Source organism: Elgaria multicarinata, chromosome 13 (assembly GCF_023053635.1).
Source record: "Elgaria multicarinata webbii isolate HBS135686 ecotype San Diego chromosome 13, rElgMul1.1.pri, whole genome shotgun sequence".
In the NCBI taxonomy this organism is placed as follows: domain Eukaryota; kingdom Metazoa; phylum Chordata; class Lepidosauria; order Squamata; family Anguidae; genus Elgaria; species Elgaria multicarinata.
The window spans coordinates 32,945,883-32,969,124 of record NC_086183.1 but is presented as its reverse complement, the minus strand read 5'-3'; the positions used below and the strand labels follow the sequence as shown (position 1 = coordinate 32,969,124).

The window sequence follows — 23,242 nt, the reverse complement described above, 5'->3', positions numbered from 1 at the left end:
AACTTTACCAGGGATTCTGCTCCCAGGTTCTTTGCGGGATTTAAATCGGCTCCTTTACACGTGCTTTTTTCCAGGGGTTTTCTATCGCTGCCTTTCTTTATGTTCCATTGCACAACCACTAGGTGGCATTGTAGAATTGCACGATTACACAGAGAACTTAACATATGCCACACTTTCCCTGTTAAGAAAAAAATCACAATAAGGGTCACAAAGCACGGGAGAGGGCCTGGAGGATGACGAAGTCTTATAAAGGACCTGCAAACTACTGTGAGTGAGCAATCATGAGTGCATAATAAAAGCCTCATGCAGAAAGGCTCAGAGAGAGAGAGAGAGAGAGAAGAAAGACATTGCTTGAGTCCCTAAAATTTTCTCATTCATCCTCACCCTGTCATCCTTTGTACCCTCATTTGGGGGGGCTTTTGTGGAGGGGAATTTTCTGTCCAGCCAATTGGAATGTCCTTAGATTTGATTGGATGGGGAATGCGTATTTCCCACCCCCTCACAGAATTGCACAAACCAGGAACTAAACAGGAGTAGCCACAGACACGCTTGTGTTAAGATTGGATCCAGAGAAAGCTCCACAGAAGAATGGACTCTTGCGCAGACAGAGACATAATTCTGCAGTGCACAGGGGATGCACGGCCAGAGACTCTGGGTTATGCTCGTCGCTTGTATTACGGCTCTACTTAGCTGCAAACCAAGGAGTTTGAATCGTCATTTTGGCAACCAGTAAGCATGCATGCCTGTTCAGGAAATGGACGAGGTTCGGAATGGAAAACTGGATTGGAATGCCGTGATTCGAAACCATCCACTCTGGGTGTAGGGTGGAAGGCGTCGTTCTTGTCGTCGTCGTGGGGGTGGGGGCGAGGGGTGGCTGGAGAACACGTCAGGCTTTTTTCAGCATCTTGGTGGTTTGATTGTTGGCTGCGTTGATGCTGATCACATTAGCATTGGCCTGAAGAGAAAAGGAAAAGGGTGAATGGTGGCGTGCAGAGAACATTATTCCCCTCCAGAGACCAGGCGCCTCCAGAAGATGCAGACGCTGTTGCACCAGCAAACCGGGCTGAGCGTCCGCATGTCTGCAACTATGCAACCAAGGCACGAACGATGCCTGACGCCACGCGGGGTGGGGGAGGACCTCTTTCAGTCTGAGGATGAAATTCAGTTCTTATAAGCTCTTGAGAGCGGCGTTCCACTGGCGAGCAAGGCCAGTGGCAAAAAGGGTTGGTGCCAGAAGTACAAAAAATGGAACCATCTTGTCTTTTAAAGCTCTTTCTAGAATCACAGAATAGTAGAGTTGGAAGTAACTGGACCTTATTAGAGGCATTTTGGCCTTTTAGGATGGGGGCAACGAAGTAAAACAACACTGCCCTCTGCTGGTGGGTCATAGAATCACAGAATAGTAGAGTTGGAAGGGGCCTACAAGGCCATCGAGTCCAACTCCCTGCTCAATGCAGGAATCCACCCTAAAGCATCCCTGACAGGTGGCTGTCCAGTTGCCTCTTGAAGGCCTCTAGTGTGAGAGAGCCCACAACCTCCCTAGGTTACTGGTTCCATTGTCGTACTGCTCTAACAGTTGGGAAGTTTTTCCTGATGTCCAGCCGGAATCTGGCTTCCTATAACTAGAGCCCATGATTCCGTGTCCTGCACTCTGGGATGATTGAGAAGAGATCCTGGCCCTCCTCTGTGTGACCACCTTTTAAGTATTTGAAGAGTGCTATCATGTCTCCCCTCAATCTTCTCTTCTCCAGGCTAAACATGCCCAGTTCCTTCAGTCTCTCTTCATAGGGCTTTGTTTCCAGACTCCTGATGATCCTGGTTGCCCTCCTCTGAACACGCTCCAGCTTGTCTGCATCCTTCTTGAAGTGTGGAGCCCAGAACTGGACGCAGTACTCTAGGTGAGGCCTAACCAGGGCCGAATAGAGAGGAACCAGTACCTCACGCGATTTGGAAGCTATACGAACATGTCACAACCCAGTCTTCGCCAGACTGGTGCAACACAGCTGGCCAACAGCCATGCTGAATGGGAGTGATGGCCGTTGCAGTCCCAACACACCTGGAGAGCGTCAGGTTGGGGAAGGCAGGTTTCACAACTCAAGGATGCTGGTGAAATTCATTCAATGTGGTGATTGGACGTGGATGCAGAAACGGAGATAGAGAGATTTGCCCCGCTGGCTAAGCCTCTCCGTCCCAGTGGAGCGCGTCACCACTCACCTTGTCTTTGATGTTGTCCACTTGCTTGCTCTGGACGTCGATTTCGTTGCTCATATCCACGGCCATGCTGCGAAGGTTGCTTAGCATGCTGTCCACTTGAGTCAAGTTCTGTTCGATCTCTTCCTCCACATCGTCTTTCATTACCCTGAATGAAAACACACATCCAACAAGATGAGATTCCTGTATTCCTAAATCAGTAACTCCCAGGTAATGTGCCAATTGACCAAAGCATACTATGATACGCCCGTGTGCCAACAATAAGCCTGTGTGCAACAGTTGCTGGGGAACATGGGTGGGAGGGTGCTATTGCACCCATGTCCTGCCTTGTTGGTCTCCAGCCAACGGCTGGTTGAACAGAGTGCTGAACTAGATGGACCCTTGGTCTAATCCAGCAGGGTTCTTCCTATGTTCAGAAGAAGAAGAAGAAGAAGAAGAAGAAGAAGAAGAAGAAGAAGAAGAAGAAGAAGAAGAAGAAGAAGAAGAAGAAGAAGAAGAAGAAGAAGTTGTTCTTGTTGATGTCCTGCTTGTTCATCCCTGGCTGATGGCAGGTTGGCCACTGTGTGAACAGAGTGCTGGACTAGATGGACCCTTGGTCTGATCGAGCATCAGGGCTCTTCTGATGTTCTGATGTTCAAAAGAAGAAATGCATCTCTCCCCACAAAGATAGGGAGAGACCTTTTTCTTCCTCTCTCAAAATACTAGAACCCAATGGGGTCATATTCCATGAAGCTGATTGGTGGGAGATTCAGGGCAAATAAAAGGAAGGACTTCTTCACACAGCACACAGTTAAATTATGGAACTCACTACCACAGGATGTAATGGTAGCCACCAATTTGGGTGGTTTTAAAAGGGGGTTGGATAAACTCCTGAAGGAGAAGGCTATCAATGGCTACTAGCCTTGATGGTTATGTGCTACCTCCAGTATCCAAGGCAGTAAGCCTGTGTGCACCAGTTGCTAGGGAACATGGGCAGGAGGGTGCTATTGCATCATGTCCTGCTTGTTCAACTCTGGCCAACAGCTGGTTGGCCACTGTGTGAACAGAGTGCTGGACTGGATGGCCCCTGGAATGATCTAGCAGGGCTCTTCTTATGTTCTAATGATAAATATATTAAGGGCGCAAACCTATGTATATTTAGACAGAAAAAAGTCCTACAACTCCCAGAATGCTGGGCGTTGTAGGGCTTTTTCAGCCTAAACTTGCATAGGATTGCACCTTAAATTAGTAGACGCTTCCTGGGAGCCCAAAGTTCCCACGCACATAAAGGAGGCTGGCCTGCTGCTTCTCAGTAAGAGTCACTGTTCTGTCTTTGCTTCCTAACTACTAGTCTCCCCTGGAGGTTGACTGGAAGTTCTCCCGTGTCTTTCCATCAGAGTTTGGCTCATTCAGTCATACCTGAAACACAGCCCTAGTGGAATTACCTGTCCTCCCCTGAGGCTGCCTATAGTCGCTCTGCATGACTGGCTGCTCAGACTTGCCTTCTTGCCCAGAACAGGGACTCACTCAGAAACAATGGGGTGGGCAAGCTCCTCAATGGCTGCACCATTCTTTCTCACATTCTAAAAGAGGATCTTTTCGATGTAATTATTTAAAATTATATGGAAATGACAATGAACCGCAAGAACATCCTTTGGAAACACATAATTGCTACATGAAATGAATCATCCTTGTAAGTTGAAAATAAGAACATTGAAAGTTCTTGAAAAGTAAATAACATGTTCCTGAACTGAAAAACCCCCAAAACATTTACAATTCAAAAAACAAAACAAAAACACATTTACGACAAACTCCGTCCTTGGGCTCTTAACTAGGGCTGTTCTCCACTTTGCTTCGGATTGGAGAAGCGATAGTGAGGCGGCCTGAGTCGCCTCCGACAAAGGCGGAGACGGATCGGATCGGGGGAGCTGCAGATCGAGACCAAGCAGATCCTTCGCCTCGATCTGGAGCTCCGAAAAAAAGGTAAATGGGGGCTTACCTGGTGCTGCCACAGTCCATGCGGTGACAGAGCCAGGTAAGGGGGCAGAGGGAAGGGGGCTTACCTGGCTCCATCGTGGTCCGGCGGCGGCTTCAACTGAGGCCGAGGATTCAAACCGGAAGACCAGGCCGCGCTGCGGCCTGGTCTTCCTGTTTGAATCCTCGGCCTCAGTTGAAGCCGCCGCCGGACCACGACAGAGGCAGATAAGTTGTGAGTGGGCAGGGGGGGCTTACCTGGCGCCGCCACCGCCATGGAGCTCCTATTCGGATCCGGAGCTCTGCAGCGGAACGAACCATAGGTGGATCGACACAGGGCGGAGCGGACCCGATCCAAAAGTTGCGGATCAGGAACCGGAGCGGACCGGGGGTTCCGTGCACAGCCCTACTCTTAACGCTGGTTTTAGGGAAAACTCTTACGTTTAACAGCGAAGTTTTCTTACAATTTTTAATACAGATTGAACCGTTGGGACTTTAGAAAACATTGTCTTAAAAGTCTCTGTGCAGAAAGGGCTGTTTTCCCACCTGCCATAACAGCAGTAAAACCTTCTATAAAGAGAGGAGAAAAGAAACCGTCTCCTCCTTCACTCCAGCCTTCTCCAACCTGGGGTCCTCCAGGTGTGTTGGACTACAACTCCCATCACCCTCAGCCAGCATGGCCAATAATGGGAGTTGTAGTCCAACACATCTGGAAGGCCCCAGGTTGGAAAGGGCTGCCACATCCCCTCCCTCCCTCTCCTCCCTCCTTTACCTCTGGATGAAGGGTCCACTCATGACCATTTGGTTGCCGTCGGCCACCACGCAAGGCTGCCGGGAGACCACCTTGTCCTGGTCGCTGCTGGCCGCTGCCTTGTTGGCCTCCATGGCTTTTAAGTTCTTTAACCTACATTTGAGAAGAACACACAGGCAGACGGGAATTCAGCAGAGGATGTGGCCTGCGTGACCTGAAATGTCCCAGGATAAAAGCATGGTGGTGGAAGAGCAACCTACAGAGGAAAAGCCACGCGTCACAACAGGGGAAATGATGAAAGCATCCTTATGTATAAGCAGTCTGCCCCAGAATACCAGATGCTGGGGAAAAACCAACAAGGAGTGGGCTATCACCCACATGCCCTACCTGTCAACTTCCCAGAAGCCTTTGCTTCGCCACTGTTGGCAACATGCCAACGAACCCATGTTGAGTCCGATCCAGAAAGGTGCTTCTAACATTTTTACAGAAGGACTTACTTGGCACAAGGACAGACGAAGAGGCCACAGCACTTGGCCATGTCTGTGAGGTTCTTCTCTGCCTCCTTCATATCCTGGATGATCTGGTCTAAGCCGTCCTCAATTCGGTCAAGCTGCTCTGAGCAGGAGGAGATGGAAGGCACGTCAATGAAACCTTTGCCCCAATAATTGGGCGAAGGAAGAATCAACCCACATGAAGCTCCCGTACACCGGAGACCCCTTTTTGGGCACACAGGTTGGATCTACATGCAGCAGAATGAAGTTCTGGAGTGAACGGCTAACCCACGGCTCGACAAACAACTCAGAGTTCAACAGCAACCCACACTCAACCATTGGTGGAGTGTGGGTCGGCATGTTGTGTGAACAGCTCCCCAAGTCTGTCCATGGACTGTGGAAAGAAAAGTGAATTTCAAGACAACTTGTTTGGAATACTAATAATTAAAAAGAGCATTCGATCTTCTGTTGAAGGGTGTGGGCGACTGGAGGCGTTTTTGGTCATTGCAGAAGGAACAGGAGAATTTCAGCCTGACAATCCCCATCAGTTCCAAACAAAACTAAGAAAGATTCCCCCCCCCCCAAAGGACCATGAACTTCTTTATATAGTGATGTGATAGAGACGCCGCATACTTGAAATGGAATTCTACTGCTGCTCCATAGTTGTGACCAGCGTCTGAGATAGGAGTTTTCAACTGTGCATTCTCACCTATTCACTGGCAAAGCTGTGCTTCTGTCTCACACACTCTCGTATTCTCAGTGAAAGCTCTACCATGGAGCCTTCGGCCTTCCTTACCTCCCTGATCATCCAGCATGACCAAAGTTCGAATTCCAGCGTCTTTGCTCTGTTGGAAAAGAGATGCAGAGGGGAGAGAGAGAGAGAAGAATCAATAATTATATCAAACCCCACCTAATATGGCATTATTTCTGGAGCCTGGAAAAAAAATCACCCAAAAGCAATAGAATCATAGAATAGCAGAATTGGAAGGGGCCTACAAGGCCATCTAGTCCAACCCCCTGCTCAATGCAGGAATCCACCCTAAAGCAGATGGCAGATGGTTGTCCAGCTGCCTTTTGAAGGCCTCTAGGGTGGGAGAGCCCACAACCTCCCTAGGGAGCTGGTTCTATTGTCGTACTGCTCTAACAGTCAGGAAGTTTTTCCTGATGTCCAGCTGGAATCTGGCTTCCTTTAACTTGAGCCCGTTAGGGTTAGGGTTAGGGTAGAGATTGAACAATAGATTGAACACAACTGAAAGAAAAAGCAAAGAAACAAAAAAGCCACGCAGACAAGCAATTCCAAACAGATTTCAGAAATATATATATATATATATATATATATATATATATATATATATATATACATTAAATCAAGGGGATGCCTTTTAAAAAATACACAGTACTTAACAAGCTCTGGAAAACAACACCCAATGTAATGAACTACATTCAAAATATATTTGAGATGGACCAAAGTCATATATCGTATTTCTTCGATTCTAAGACGCACTTTTCCCCCCATATAAACGTCTCTAAAAACAGGGTGCGTCTTAGAATCGCGGGTGCGTTTATTATTTCTTAGAATCAAAGCTTTTCTTTCGGTTGGTGGTACTGAAATTAGTGTGCGTCTTACGATCGATGGAGTCTTAGAATCGAAGAAATACGGTACAACCCAAAAGCTCCGAATCTTTGAACACATTGCGAAAAGCCAAAACTATATAATTTTGCAGTACGATCTTTTTAAGCAATCTTGAGAATGTTTTGTGTTTTAGTATAGTGGATTTGATGTCCTTATATTTTTGGAAGATAATTTGTGGGGGGGGTGGGGGGGGTGGCGGGGTGCATTCCTGCATTTTCATTCAGAAGATATTGTTTTAATTCAAAGATCTGGAGCTTTTTAAAGGTTGCTTGTGAACATGGCTATTTCAGTCCACCTCGAATGTATTTTGAATATTATATGGGGGGGGGGTGTTGTTTCTCAGAGCAGGCTAATTATTGTGAATTTTGAGCTGCTTTTGTTACTGACATTCTCCGGGTAAAGAATAGCTTTGCCAGCTGTATTGCTGTTCCCTTGCCGGAAAGAGCTCTTTGCCAAAGCCAGGGCGAAGGCTGTGGGCGCGGAACAGACAGCTCAAGGTGAGGAGGAGGTGGATGCCTGAGGCAGGATTAAAGCTGCCTTTCCCAACCTCGTGCCTTCCAGATGGGTTGGACTACAACTCCCATCATTCCCAGCAATGAATGATGGGAGTTGTGGTCCTATCCATCCAGAGGACGCAAAGTTGGGAAAGACTGGACTAAAGTCTGCTACTTTCTGGCACAGAAAAGAGGCTACCCTCTGATGAAAACGGCTCTCTGTCGTGCAAGGTTATGACCAACGAAGGCAAGCCGCGGCTGGGCTATGGAGTTGAAGGGGCCGGGTGGCCGCTGATCCCTGGCTGACAGAACGCCCACGGTTTGCCAGTGGTTCATAACATGCACTCCTGCATCGGCTTTGTTTCATTCTTACCTCGTCTACCAGCTGTAGCATCCGCCTGGTGCTCTCCAAAGACTGCAGGGAGGATTAAAAACGACAAGAATACAATATTGTTAGAAGGGAGAGGCAGAGAGAGAGAGAGAGAGAAATGCCCTTCCTGGATGGCCTGTATTGCAGCGGAACAGCAATATACGTTCCTGGCAGAACACCTGAAGTTTCTGCTTGGAAAATGGGGGATGGCTTTTAAAGAGTGGACCCATTTCCTTATGCATTCCACATTTACATACAAAAGGTCTGGCCGGATCAAATTGAGGACCCATCTAGCCCAGCAATCTACCTCCAACAGAGGACAGCCGGGTGCCTCTGGGAAGCTTCCAAGCATTTCGTGAAGGCAAAAGGCCTATATAGTTTGGAGAACGACTTCAGTTCTGATTGGGACCCGGAGCAGATTCACTGCCCCACTGGCCTCAGAGCCACCAGCCTTGACTGGATGTGGAAGATCTGGTCTGCAGACCTAATCCAGCATGCAGAGGTTCTGCATCCGGCCTGCAGAGCCCCCTTGAAAGGTTTGCAAAAAAGAATTTTACTTGCCTGACTGAAACTTTTTAGTTATAGGGCATCGATGAACATTAATCAATCATAGATAGATACATAGATAGATAGATAGATAGATTTTACCCAAAGCAAGAAGAAAGGGAATTCTGCCTACGTTCAGAGACGATTTGCCTATATAGAGGCATACGCACACGCACACACACAGTTTGTGTAAAGACATCTGCCATTTTGGAGGAAAGAAATCTGCACATGCTCATTGGAAACAACAGACATCCCCATTTTAACCCCTCCCAAAACTTTTATGAGAACAAATTATATTCGGCAAATCGGTCTCATTTGCGTAAGACCCTGCCATCACCAAATCAGATCTTGCCGGTGGCAGCGCTCCCATCGCTTCCAATTCTGACGCTGCCTGTCCTCCCATGTTCTCCTGCCGACAAAGCCCAAGGCCTGCATCATAACAAGGAGTAAGGCAGACCTTTTCCCGGGGACTTTGAGCCAAGCAGGTGCTGACCCATCTCTTAGCCTGGCTCCACCTGCTCCTTTCGGGGCTTCTCAAACCAGAAGAATAAGGAACCGCCTGCTGAAACATTTGACATTGTTCAGCTTAAAAATAGGGGGGGGGGGGAATAGAACCACTGGGCCAAGATCCAAGCACAAGCAGCTGTTGCCTTTGTTCTCGAGAGGCCCTAAGTTAGGGCAAAGTAGAAGAGGCCAGAGGACAAAGAGCCACACAGCATGACACCAGCCTCTGCCCTTCGCACATGCCTTGCATCCGCATGAAGAAACAGCTTCCAATCTAACTGCCTGGCAGCAGACTGAAAAGTCTCCTGTGCCCTTTGCTAATCCCCCAAAGTTATTTGATAGGTTATGGCAGGGATGGGAAAGTTCACTTTGGGGTGAGAGAGAGGGGCGAGCACAAGGTTATCTATCATAGAATCATAGAATAGCAGAGTTGGAAGGTGCCTCTAAGGCCATTGAGTCCAACCCCCTGCTCAATGCAGGAATCCACCCTAAAGCATCCCTGACAGATGGTTGTCCAGCTGCCTCTTGAAGGCCTCTAGGGTGGGAGAGCCCACAGCCTCCCTAGGTAACTGATTCCATTATCGTACCGCTCTAACAGTCAGGAAGTTTTTCCTGATGTCCAGCCAGAATCTGGCTTCCTATAAACTTGAGCCCATTATTCCGTGTCCTGGAGGATCGAGAAGAGATCCTGGCCCTCCTCTGTGTGACAATCTTTCAATTATTTGAAGAGTGCTGTCATGTCTCCCCTCAGTCTTCTCTCGATTTTAGACCAGGGACAGAACAATCACATGGAGTTTGGAGACCAGGCAGGGCTTTGCTCGAAAGACCTCAAAGATATTTCAGGGGTGGCTACAGCAAGGCGGTTTCTTGACTGGATGCACCAGCTCTCTCCAACATGGGAGTGAAGAAAGCATTGAGTAAGAGTTGCATCCAGACAACGAATCTATCTACGGCTGAGGCATTGATTCTCTACCATCAGCTGGAAGTGGGATCAAAACATTTTTTCAGACTGCACTTAGAATCATAGAATAGCAGAGTTGGAAGGGGCCTACACATCCATCAAGTCCAACCCCCTGCTCAATGCAGGAATCCAACCTAAAGCATCCCTGACATATGGCTGTCCAGCTGCCTCTTGAAGGCCTCTAGTGTGGGAGAGCCCACAACCTCCCTAGGTAACTCATTCCATTGTTGTACTGCTCTAACAATCAGGAGGTTTTTCCTGATGTCCAGCCGGAATCCAGCTTCCTGTAACTTGAGCCCATGATTCCGTGTCCTGCACTCTGGGAGGATCGAGAAGAATAATACTACTTAATGCCGTAGTATTCAGCAGTGCCTTTCTCCATAGCCAAAAATACGTCTATCCCCTGAAACTTTAATTAGAAGCTTCCTCCTTGAGGTTTCTGCCACTAATTGCTGCCTGTTCAGTGCGGCAATGGCATTACTGATAAATTACTGATAACATTTCCCCTATAATAGGTCAGTTCCTGTTCCCTGCATGGATGGCTTTAATTACCAATTTCCTCAACCCACGCACCCTTTTATTAAAAATAACACAATGCTGCTTTTTTAAAATAAAAAAGGCCATAAAAATAATCAAAAGAATCCAGGAATTATGGGGAATTAAAGTGCAATCCGTCAGTTATTCACCAGCAGTGTTGCTGATACGTTGAACAGGAAGCTATTAGAGTCAGAGGAAGCTATTCCTTCCACAGCAGCAAAGGCACAGTAATTTTGACAAGCCTTAATAGTGTTTTGCCAGTCCATACTGGACTGATGGGCACTACAAATGCATTTTATTTGGAGGGGGGGAACAACCACAAGATTGGATCAGAAAAAAAGGTGGAAAGGCAAAACCGAAAACATTTGGAATGCAGCAGGCTAGCAATAATGCCAGCTAAATTCTTTATAAAGGGTAGGAATTCCGTGCTAAACAACTAGTGTGGAGGCAATTTAGATGAGATTTGGATGAATTTGTTGCCCAGCATCAAATTGGCTAGTTAGCTGAGATGGGAGGTTGCCTTCCCAAATTCCTCCTCCTTGTAAAGCTGCCTTCACCTCTGCTCCTTGTGGCTAGGGTGACCCTATGAAAAGGAGGACAGGGCTCTTGTATCTTTAACAGTTGTATATAAAAGAAAAATTCAGCAGGTGTCATTTAGCACCTGGTGAAATACCCTCTTCATCACAACAGTTAAAGCTGCAGGAGCCTTGCCCTCTTGTATCTGGTCACTCTGTACTTTAACTGTTGCCCTTTAACTGTTGTGATGAAGAGGGAATTTCACCAGGTGCTTCATGCATACAAACGACACCTGCTGAAATTCCCTTTTCTATGCAATTGTGAAAGATACAGGAGGCCTGTCCTCCTTTCCATAGGGTCACCCTACAACTTGTGGCAAGGCCAGCAACACCTTCATTGACGAAAGCAGGGTCGCTGGTAGTGCACAAATGCTCTTCCCCTACCTCATTGTTGACCTGGTGGATGCGCTGTTCAACGTTTTCACATTCACATCCCGCCACACCATTGGCTGCCATCTTGGGATCCTACAGAGAAGTGTAGTGGGAGGGAGGGGATTTCCCTTGTGTGGACGACTCCACGGTCTTCTGCAAGAAAGCAGGAGAGATCAATGAGGAGAGGAACATCCTTTTTGAGAGATCGTAAATACTCACCCGGTCATGTTTTGCTTACCAAAACACCTCTGCCTTGAGCTGAAAGCAGCTCCCATTACTCTCTCTGTGCAGCAAAGGATTCTGGATTCTTCTCTAGCTGGGACTGATGGGACTTGCAGTCCAACACAGCTGGAGGGCACCAGGTTAGGAAAAGCTGTTTTGCCTCAAGGAAAATTGATCTGGTGGGGGTGGGGGGCTCTTCTGGACTGCTCCTTCATCAACCCCCCCCTCCAAATATCAAAGCTCCATTAAGTTTCTTTCAGTTTTTGTGTGCAGACAAGACAGACCTAACTCTCAGCCCCATGACTTCTTCACACAGCACATAGTTAAATTATGGAACTCGCTAGTAGTAGTAGTAATAGTAACAAAGCTTTATTGTTACAACAAGCACAATAAAAACAATGCCAAAACAAATCAGACATACAAGGTCAGAAGTTTTGCTTTATACATTTGAGCTGCAAGAGCGAAGTTGGCCATTGCCAATAGGACAGTCTTGTTGTTGCATGAAAACAGAAAGTGCATTCTTTTTGGATCAGACCAGCTGGACTTTTTCTCCAAAAAAAAAACACAATCTAAATTTTAACTATGGTTTGTTGGAAGAAGCCAGCTTCAAACAATGGGCAATGAAGTTAATTTATTTCAACCAAGTTTAGTTAAGATTAACCACAGTTTAAGGTTCAGATGTAATGCTAAACTGAGTTTAATCCAAAATGGATGTGAAAGCTCCTGAGTGTTTGAGCTCAAGGCTCCCTGTGGTTTATTCCTGTAATGGTAAGCCATAGTTTATTATTGTGCCCAATTTCATCTCTCTCTGTGTTTTGTTCCAGGTTAATGGAACATTTGAGTTGCTCAATAAACTGCCACAAGATGTAGGGATGGCCACCAAACTGGATGGCTTTAAAAGGGGAGTTTGGATAAATTCCTGGAGAAGGAGGCTAGCAATGGTCACTAGCCCTGATGGTTGTGTGCTACCTCCAGTATCCGAGGGAGTAAGCCTGTGTGCACCAGTTGCTGGGGAACATGGGTGGGAGGGTGCTGTTGCACCACGTCCTGCTTGTTCATCCCTGGCTGACAGCTGGCCAGCCACTGTGTGAACAGAGTGCTGGACTAGATGGACCCTTGGTCTGATCCAGCAGGGCACTTAGAATCATAGAATCATAGACTAGCAGAGATGGAAGGGGCCTACAAGGCCATCGAGTCCAACCCCCTGCTCAATGCAGGAATCCACCTTAAGGCATCCCTGACAGGTGACTGTCCAGCTGACTCTTGAAGGCCTCCAGTGTGGGAGAGCCCACAACCTCCCTAGGTAACTGGTTCCATTACTGCTCTAACAGTCAGGAAGTTTTTCCTGATGTCCAGCCGGAATCTGGCTTCCTGTCACTTGAGCCCATTATTCCGTGTCCTGCACTCTGGGATGATCGAGAAGAGATCCTGGCCCTCCTCTGTGTGACAACCTTTCAAGTCTTTCAAGAGTGCTCTCATGTCTCCCCTCCATCTTCTCTTCTCCAGGCTAAACCTGCCCAGTTCTTTCAGTCTCTCTTCATAGGGCTTTGTTTCCAGACCCCTGATCATCCTGGTTGCCCTCCTCTGAACACGCTCCAGCTTGTCTGCGTCTTTCTTGAGTTGTGGAGCCCAGAACTGGACGCAATACTCTAGATGAGGCCTAACTTCTTAACTTGCTCTTTCTTCCACTACGCCTGGGGTTGTGTACTCCATGCTTATACATAGATATACTGCGCTGAGAAAAGGTGATGTCTGAGATCAGAACAAATTGTGCACGTGGAGTGAACACGTGAACACGTGGAATTTCTATTTGCTCTTTCTCAGCTGTTGTTGTTGGGTTTCATACTGCTCTCAGTTTCCTGTGATTGATTCTGATTTGGTTCACCATGTGAGGGGCAAACACCCTGATGCTCCGTGCCCCCAGCCCTTCTTTTGCTTTGGAGATTTCAGTGGGATTTGCTCACACACTTTCAGGCAGATCCTCATGGCCATATGGACTAGAAATTTGTTTCTACTTTTTTTAAAACCTGATATAAGACACTGAATTCTGTGCCAAAGGAGGTTCACTGAAGCCTCTTGTCCCTAAAAAGTGTATTCAGCTCGACCTCTGGCTATGGAGATTTCACTGAGAATTGGCCACACATTTCCAAACACATCTTCATAGTCATAAAAGCTAGAAACCTGCTGTTTTAAATCGAAAAGGTAAGCCACTGAGAACCTTGAGACACTGGCCATAGCTAGACCGAAGGTTTATCCCTGGATCGTCCAGGGGTCAAACCTGTTCATCTAGGTGACACACAGGGGATCCAGTGCTCAGGCAGGGGCGAACCCTGAATGATCCCAGGATAAACCTTCGGTCTAGCTGTGGTCACTGATTTCTCTGCCAAATAGCACAGCAGCATTCACACTGCTCAGCTGAGGCCTGATCCCCTGCATATAATCCCACAGCATTTCACTCGAAGGAGACCCTTGCGTGACTGAACCCATGTCCCAGCAAAGTCACCAGCCTCCAGGTTGCCACAGGACTCTTTGTCTGCAGGCACCAGAAGCATATTCCTTCTCCAGCCACCTTGCCTTGTTGCTTTTCTAATTAATATTCCTACCGAGGAGGAATCAAATCCAGGGTGGACAGGCCCTTCAACCCACCCACCACCTCCTCCTCCTCCTTTGCGGTATGATTCCTCTTCAGCATCCCCAAAGCATATAATTATTGCGCTTGAAAAGTGCAGCTGTTTGCTTGTCGGGTGACACATGAAACACCACCCACCCTCCCAGGACCTCTCCTGGCTCCCACCTTCTGTTGCTCTCCTTCACTTGCAGAATTCACACGTATTAAAAATAGGCGCCCGCAGCCGCGTGCATTTGTGTTTTTAACTGCAAACATGATGAGGGGGAGAAGGAGGAGGAGGTGGTGCAGCACCAGTAAGATTCCCCCCTCCGACAGCCGGAAGGCAGCCAAAGAGAAGAAAGGAGTGGGTTGTGTGTAAGGATAAAAGTAGCTTAGCAATGGTTAGGGAGCAAAACAGCAAGTATCATAAGGCAAGAAATAAATCAATGCTGCCGCCCCATTTAGGCATCCCCGAACAAAAAGGGCCATTTGCATTTTAAAAAATATATGCAAGTGCTAATTTCAAAGTACGGATGCAAATGTGGAAATAGTTATTATCATTTAAATCATAGAATCATAGAATAGCAGAATTGGAAAGGACTTACAAGGCCATCAAGTCCAACCCCCTGCTCAATGCAGGAATCCACCCTAAAGCATCCCTGACAGATGGTTGTCCAGCTGCCTCTTGAAGGCCTCTAGTGTGGGAGAGCCACAACCTCCCTAGGGAACTGGTTTTATTGTCGTACTGCTCTAACAGTCAGGAAGTTTTTCCTGATGTCCAGCCGGAATCTGGCTTCCTGTAACTTGAGCCCGTTATTCCATGTCCTGCACTCTGGGAGGATTGAGAAGAGATGCTAGCCCTCCTCTGTGGAACAACCTTTTAAGTAAAATAAATAGAGCGCTGTCCAGGGGCTAACATCTGATGGGCAACTTCCATTGGAGGCTCTGAGTTGACAGGGGCAGTGAATACGCTCCAGGTTACAGTCAGAGCCAGTCAGAAATCTAAAGAACTCTAAATTCCCGGTGAGCGACTTGTATGGTGGAGTTCGATCTCACTAGGGTTGCCAACTGACCTAACCACACATACACACACACACACACACACACACACACGGCAGCCTGACAGCTCTTGTGCTTTTAACACTAGATCTAGGGAGGGGGATATGGGAAGGTGGCACTTTCAGTGGCATAGAGTTAAAGCAACCACACGCTCTTGTCTGCATGTCATTCTACCGTTAAAGGCAGAGGAGCATGGCTTGGTTGAAAAGTTGGCAACTTTGGCTTCCCAGACTTGCAGCCTATTTCTGTTGCATTGTCAAATTCTCCAGGGAATTGTGAGATGGCAGTAGAGGAAATCTATGGTAATAAAATTATCCCTGCTTTCAATGCCAAAAGAGATCTGGAAGGTTATTGTGCAGCGAGAGAGGATGCTAGTGAGGGGGAATGCCTGCCCATTAAGTTTCAAACGTTCGGCATTCCCCTTAATGGGTTGTGAAGACTCCGGCCTCTAATGCCATTGATTCCTCTGCCTGCTGTCTTTTCCCCACCCCACTGCTGGACAGAAAGAATGTCGCAAACAGATGAAGCAGCTCATGTCAAGTGGGTGAGTCATGCTGACCAGCGGGGCTGTTTCTAGGGGGAGGCAAAGTGGCACCAAGAGATCTGGGGGGGGGTGTCAAATGACACTCCCCCCCCAGGCAGGCAGCAACAATCATGGCTGGGAATGGCTGGGTACCCAGTAAAGGAAAGCGCGCAATGGCCAGGCCAAGCAGTAGCTGTGTGCCATTATAAATCACAATGTGTGGAGAGAGAGAGAGAGAGAGACATTTTTCTCCCTCGTTCAAAATACTAGAACCCAAAGGGGATTATCCCATGAACCTGATGGGTGGGAGATCCAGGGCAAATAAAAGGAAGTACTTCTTCACCCAGCGCAGAGTTAAACTATGGAATTCACGGCCACAAGATGTAGTGATGGCCGCCCATTTGGATGGCTTTAAAAGGGGGTTGGATCAATTCCTGGAGGAGGAGGCTAGCAATGGCTAGTAGCCCTGACAGTTGTGTGCTTCCTCCAGTATCCAAGGGAGTAAGCCTGTGTGCACCAGTTGCTGGGGAACATGGGCGGGAGGGTGCTGTTGCACCATGTCCTGCTTTGTTGGTCCCTGGTTGATAGCTAATCAGCCACTGTGTGAACACAGTGCTGGACTAGATGGACCCTTGGTCTGATCGAGCTTCTGGGCTCTGCTGATGTTCTTACGTTCTTAATATTTCCCCTAGTGTGGGTAGCAGACGCTTGAACCAATCAGCTCACTCCCCTCCCAGACCCCACTGTGGCCGTGTTTGGGGGCCGCTTGGGTGATGGGACCACCAAGGGGCACTTTGCCATCCATTGGCACTGCGTGGTTCCAGGAACCCCCATGGCTTTCCGTGCAGCTGCTTCCCTCCACGTGCTGAGCATGTGCTTCAGAAGTCGCAAGCAGTTCTGGGGAAGCCTCTCTGGTAGGAGCACGGCCACATCCCTGCCCTGCCACAGGGGGAAAATAAGCTTGAGATATTCCCAATGTAGGATGGCCTGACATGCAGGTACACCTCCTCCCCCGCCCCTCACAAATAAATCACTTTTGGAAATCTTTGGGAATTGGTTTGGCTTGCGCTCAAGATTGCTACATTCGGGCTCAGAAAGGAAATTTCATCCACATGCACTGGGCAAGAGATCAGCTGCCGGCAAGTCATCTCATAGAATCATAGAATAGCAGAGTTGGAAGGGGCCTACAAGGCCAGCGAGTCCAACCCCCTGCTCAATGCAGGAATCCACCCTAAAGCATCCCTGACAGGTGGTTGTCCAGCTGCCTCTGGGATGCCTCTAGTGTGGGAGAGCCCACAACCTCCCTAAGGAACTAGTTCCATTGTCGTACTGCTCTAACAGTCAGGACGTTTTTCCTGATGTCCAGCTGGAATCTGGCTTCCTGTCACTTGAGCCCATTATTCCATGTCCTGCACTCTGGGAGGATCGAGAAGAGATCCTGGCCCTCCTCTGTGTGACATCCTTTCAAGTATTTGAAGAGTGCTCTCATGTCTCCCCTCAATCTTCTCTTCTCCAGGCTAAACCTGCCCAGTTCTTTCAGTCTCTCTTCATAGGGCTTTGTCTCCAGACCCCTGATCATCCTGGCTGCCCTCCTCTGAACACGCTCCAGCTTGTCTGCGTCCTTCTTGAATTGTGGAGCCCAGAACTGGACGCAATACTCTAGATGAGGCCTAACCAGGGCCAGTTCTCAGAGTAGAACTCAAACGGAACCAAAGAGTCACAATGGTGGAGAGGAAGTTGCCTTTCCCTGTTGCAGTATACAAGGCTTGCCTTGCCTGCGTGGGTCATTCTGAGTGCTTCACATTGTAAAAGCCTATTTCTGCTGTCTTCAAGTGCAGCGCTGGAATCCAGGGCTGCAGAGGCTGGTGTGTGGTCTTTCCCTGTGGTTGGGATTGCCACTCTCTCTCGGTGTAGGTCTGGGCATCTGAAAGGGCCATTCTCTTTCAGTTACTCATGAAAATCCAAGCCATGAAACTAGTCCTCGTCCCTGTCAAGTTGGGGACACAGTGAGGCAAGGTTATCCTAGTTCCAGCTGCAGAGCCCCCCTTCTTGCTAAGGCTGACTTGTTTGCTGGTGTAAGGTGTCATACTAAGAACCTAAGAAGAGCCCTGCTGGATCAGACCAAATGTCCATAGAGTTCCCTAGATATCTCCAGATAACTCCAAGCAGGACATCAGTGCAATAGCCCTCTGCAGCTTTTGCTCTCAAGCCTTGCTGGCCATTCCAAAATGAACAGAATGTCACCATGAATTACCCCCCAGGGCGGGGCCTTCTCTGTAGTGGCACCCACCATCTGTAAAACTCCCCCTCATGCAGTTTGGGAGGCAGAAAATGTTACATCTTTTAAACACCTCCTAAAAACACACATTCACCCAGGGTTGTAAGCAAATTAATTACACCACTTTATTTTACTGCTTCTTGATTTTTACTGCAATTGGAACTGTTTTAATGCAGCATCTTACTGCTGTGTTTTAACATGGTGTTTTTATTATCAAATTTTAATCATGTGAACCACTGAGAGGTTTTATTAAAATCAGCGGTATACAAATGTCACAAATAAATAATAAAATAAAAGAGTATTATTCAGAGGTAGACTGCAACTGAACATTGAGGCTCCACAAATACATCGTAGCAAAGAGCTATCAACAAGCCTCACTTCCTCCATTAATTTGTTTAATCCCATTTTAAAACCATCAAAATTAGTGGCTTATGTATTGTGGCAGTGAGTTCCATAGAATAATTCCACAGCATGAGAAGGAGTTTCTTTTGCTAGGCAGTGTTCCACAATGTCTTCTGGACAAGGAAGCTCTTAAGTGGCTTCCTTGCTGATCTGGATGACTGCTCGTAACAGAGCTGGAGGGTTGCACACTGGCAGAGTGCCTGTCTATCACTCCGAAGGTCCCAGGTTCAAGTCCCGCTATGGGCTTGAGCCTCGAAACACGGATACAAAAGCAAATCATCTTACATACCCCTGTAGCTCTCTCCTGTGGCATTCAAATGTACAGCAGTGCCTGTCTGCTGAATGAACAGAACAGCCTTGCGATAGTGGGTGCATAAAGACTGCCCTTTAACAAGGGCTCGCTTAGCCAGGAGCATGCGTGCAGCCATTTCATGCATCTGCCACAGGATGCGGCCACGGCCGCTAGCTGAGACTAGAAAGGGATCAGATAGATTCATGCAAAATAGATCTGTCAAGCCATGACAGCTAAATGAAACCTCGCAAGGCATGGGGGGGGGGGCACAGGAAGGGTGTCCAATTCTACACACACACGCATGACTTCCTGTTTATGGCCTTCCCAAAGGCATCTGGTTGGCCGCTGTGAGAAGCAGGATGTCAAATTAGTTGGTGCCCCTCTGGGCTGATCCAGCAGGTGAACCTTTTGATCATTCTGTCAACCCGGAAAAAGAATTGTCCCCCTGGTCAACTTCCCCGGATTTCTATCATCATCATCATCTCATCATCACCACCACGAAGCCGAGTTCATAACACCTACCAACCATCACCAAAATACAAAAGCCAACAGGATATCAGTTCCTTCTAAGATAAACCCAAACTCACCACTTCCATATTAATGAAAAGAAGAACAATGGATGAACTTTACTTGGAATTTTTCATGCCAAAATGCAGCACACGTTAGCCGCCTTTCAATAAACTTATTTCCCAGCAAATGATTTTCTCTAGCGCAGATAGAGTAGGTCAATTTCATCATACTGGCAATTCCCCAGATCTTATAAAAACAAATCTGATAAAAGGGGTGTGCTAGCTGGCTTCCCTTCATTTCTGACCAGGCATAGAAATGTGGTCATATTTCACCACTTTGCGTACTGTGGTAAGTTCCCAACCAGCCAGGGGGCATCTGCTTTCACCTCTGTTACCGCCACAATCCAGAAAGTGAAAATGCAATAGAAGAATCGTAAGAGATGAATGGGACAGAAAAGGATAAACAGACGCAAATGTTACCAAAGCAGCTCATGCAAATATTTGCAATCTTTTTTGGGGGGGGGGGGCTCCAGTTATTCAGCATGGGATCCAAGGGATTCCCCCCACCCCCAACCTGATCCCCTGAAATCTGAGAGTAGCGCTCCAACTCGTTCTGCAACAGTGAAAAAGACCACGGTATGTGGATTACGTAGTGCCAATTCTTAGAAGAGCAAACGTCTTGATCCAGCTAAGGGGGAGAAAATTCATTCCCAATCCAAATGATGACAATTTGCCAGTGTTAGATTCTTCAGTCAATCAAACCTACCAAAAAGATAGGGCTAGCCAAACCTCCAACTGATATCAAGCTTTGCAATCTGAAATACAACGACATAGATTTTCTCTAGCCACAGTTGTCTTAAATGTTGCCTTTGGCACGCATTAGTTTTCTGAAGCATCTTTTGTGACAAAGAAGCATGACGTACTTGCAAAAGCCGAGGTGCCCAGTCAGCACCGATCCTTCAAGAGCTCGTCCATCTGTTTAAGATGCACTTTGCAAGAGGTCAGCTGCAACTTGTGTTATAACTAGACAGAGCAAAGCAATTGCAAGACAGAAGGCTCATAAACTACAGAAAGAGGTTTCCAGGTCAGCATTTCAAAACATAATAGGAATCTGAGACCTCCAGCAGGAATCTTTGAGTATGGGGCAGAATTGCTCTTTGGGGGGGTGGGAGCAGGGGAAAGAGGTGGCATTTTCAAGCTGAGACTCAAAAGACAAATAACCCTATGAAAAATGTCTTCAAATCAGAATCAAGTCCATGGGTAGGGGATCTAGAGGAAGAACCCTTACCTACCCCTGACTCTTCAGCAAGACGTACTCTGGGGTACACCTTTAATTATTAGGACTTGTTGCAAGAGAATCCTGACTCAGGTTGTAAACAAACACCTTTGTACCCAGGTTGGCATTGATAAGCAGTAGATTACCAATTTTTGGGGTCCCTTTCTTTGTGGCCATCGCAAAACCAGCACCGAGACTCTGTTCTCCAGACTGGATACTCTAGACACTACTACCCCGCCAATAAAATTCCAGTTCTCCCGTTCTGAAAAACCTGCATCTATGAAGTCTAGAATTTGTTCCAGAAAAAAACTGATAAACTTCCTCTAGATTAGCTTTCTCCAACCTGGAGCCCTCCAGATGTGTTTGATTACAATTCCCATTGTCTCCATACTGACTGGGGGTGATGGGTGTTGTAGTCCAACACATCTGGAGGTCCTCAGGTTGGGAAGGCTCCTCTGGATGGTGACTGCGCCCAAATCAACACACACACACACACACACACACACACACACACACGCTCCATTTCACGACCTCCCCTCTCGAGAGGTTCCAGATCTTCTCTTCTAGATCGCCTGTCTCTAGAATGTAGCTCCACGCACATGACGACGCACCTTTTCCCTTGCAATTCACCTCGTCTAAGATAGAGAAGAACCGTGAACAAACTTTGCACGATCGCCAACAGGTCCCACCGAAAGAAAACCGACAACAGGTCGCCGAGAGAGAGAGAGAGAGAGAGAGAGAGAGAGAGAGAGAGAGAGAGAGAGAGGGAGGAAGAAAAGCTTGCAGATTCTCTGACGCACCACGGAAAGGGGCTCGCTCCGAATTCTGGCTCACGCAAACCAAAAGGTAGAAGTTTATCGAATATTGGGATGAAAACGCTCCAAGGCAGAGATGTGGAAACACCGCATCTTTCCACTTTACGAAGGCAATAAGCGCTGGTGTTCCGCCTGCGAGGTTTAGCCCCTCTGTATAGCTATAAAACTCGATGTTTTTGATGATGGTGGCGGTTCTTCTTATGAATACTCACTTTCTTGGAGACTTCCCTTAGAAACTACCATGCGCTTTGGAAACCTGCTTCCTGCAGCCTTTTCCAGACTTCAACAACTGTCCCCACAAACTGTTCCCCCCCCCCTCTTAATGTTTACCTGTTTGTCCTTCTGTCCAGACTGCTGGCTTCGCTTCTTTCTTTCCTCCTTCATCAGCACCAAGGCATCGCTTGGGGATGGAGCCCCGCCTTCTCAGCCAGTGGCGGCAGATATCGCTGACCCCACCCCCGGAGCAACTTCATTGGACGGGCAGCCTGAACTGCAGCTGGAGGGTCTCTCTCATTGGCTGCCAGGCTGAAGAAAGGCACAGGGCAGGGTCGGGAAAGCCTTGGGCTGGTACCCAGCCTCCGTCCCTCCAGGGGATGCTGTTGCCAGGGGCAACCCGACGACGTGAGCCAGGGAGGATGGAGAAGGCAGCTTGGCATATTCACCTGGGCAGCTCCGCACCAGACAGAATGAACTCTAAGCCCCAAGGGAGATCAGCCTCACTGGGAATTTAGGCAATGTTACATTGGAGTGTGGCATTCAATGTGGCATGAGCTGGCATCCTACCTGGAGCATTTGGCAACTGGGGCACCTCATAAGATGTGGTACCTCTTGGGCATGTTGGCAACCCGGTGGAGTAACCCAGGCAACTTGGACATCTTTGTAACCTGGGTGACTGGAGCATCTTGGTAACCCAGCAACCTGGATGTCTTAGTAACCCGGGCAACCGGGGCATCCTTGGATAATTGGGCAATGCAGCTGGCGAGCCTTGGCTTTGGTTAATCCCTAATGCGGTCATGGTCCTGAGAAGGAGAGGGGAAAACAGGGAGTCTTGTCTGCACGATTCCTTATGATAGGGAGAGAAAGAGTTTATCTCAGAAGCAGGCTTGAACCCTCACAGGATATGGAAAACTTGGGAGACATCAAAAAGCCATCTACTCTAACCTTCTCAGCTCGGAGGCCAACTTTCCTCTTGCCTTGCCTACTCTGTGTATAAAAATAATAATAATTGCACAGTCTAGCTCAATCATGATGGCGGTGGCATGCTAGAAGATGCAGTCCAACACATCTGGAGGGCACCAGGTTGGGGAAGGCTGAGCTAGAATATACTGTGCTGCCCAGAACAGGTGTGCACTGCAGGAAAGTGCCATCTGCTAAAACTTGAACAGTCAACTCAAGGAAAGAATTTGTATTGTAGTTTGATCAATGTAAACCACTTGGATATGCGGTATAGAAATATTTTTAAACAAATCAATACAATGAAATAAATAAAGCCAAACCACATTTGACACAAGGCAGCAAAACATTCTCCAGAGTCACCCCTCTCATGGACCAGTTCTAGATCTTCAGCAAAGCTTTGCCTGCTTGACCTGAAAGGAAAACTCTCACGAAGAACTGATGCAGAGAAGAAGGACCCTGGAATATTTTATTGTGTTATACTGCAAGGCTCAAACAATGCAAGATGTTAGAGGTTGATGATATATTGCCCACCTCTATACATTTGTGTTAAAGGCAATTCCAGCCCATGAAAAGCTGGGTCTGTTTGCTGAGATAGATAGATGGATAGATAGATAGATGATAGATAGATATAAATCATGCTGTCCTACCACCAGCTGCCTCATTAGGGAGAACATATTGGCACAC

The 23,242-nt window shown here is 47.6% G+C and overlaps 1 protein-coding gene across 1 annotated transcript; it reads right to left on the bottom strand.

Moving 5' to 3' along the window:
• Positions 1-662: 662 nt before the first annotated feature.
• LOC134407891 (synaptosomal-associated protein 25-like) lies at positions 663-21,795 on the bottom strand. The gene is made up of 8 exons (XM_063139886.1): positions 21,713-21,795; positions 11,411-11,551; positions 7,907-7,948; positions 6,203-6,251; positions 5,413-5,530; positions 4,937-5,068; positions 2,215-2,359; positions 663-955 (listed from the first exon to the last, which is right to left on the bottom strand). Exons 2-8 carry the CDS (start codon positions 11,480-11,482, stop codon positions 887-889), a joined length of 627 nt encoding a protein of 208 aa, XP_062995956.1. The 5' UTR covers positions 11,483-11,551; positions 21,713-21,795; the 3' UTR covers positions 663-886.
• Positions 21,796-23,242: the final 1,447 nt, after the last annotated feature.

What these genes read in the sequence shown, in the direction of transcription:
- LOC134407891 (XM_063139886.1), bottom strand. Translation starts at nt 11,482, where the DNA reads ATGGCAGCCAATGGTGTGGCGGGATGTGAATGTGAAAACGTTGAACAG. An exon ending in TTCGTCTGTCCTTGTGCCAA is followed by an intron (nt 5,069 to 5,412) that starts GTAAGTCCTTCT and finishes TCTCAAATGTAG; the next exon opens with GTTAAAGAACTTAAAAGCCA. An exon ending in TGGACAACATCAAAGACAAG is followed by an intron (nt 956 to 2,214) that starts GTGAGTGGTGAC and finishes TTTTCTCTTCAG; the next exon opens with GCCAATGCTAATGTGATCAG.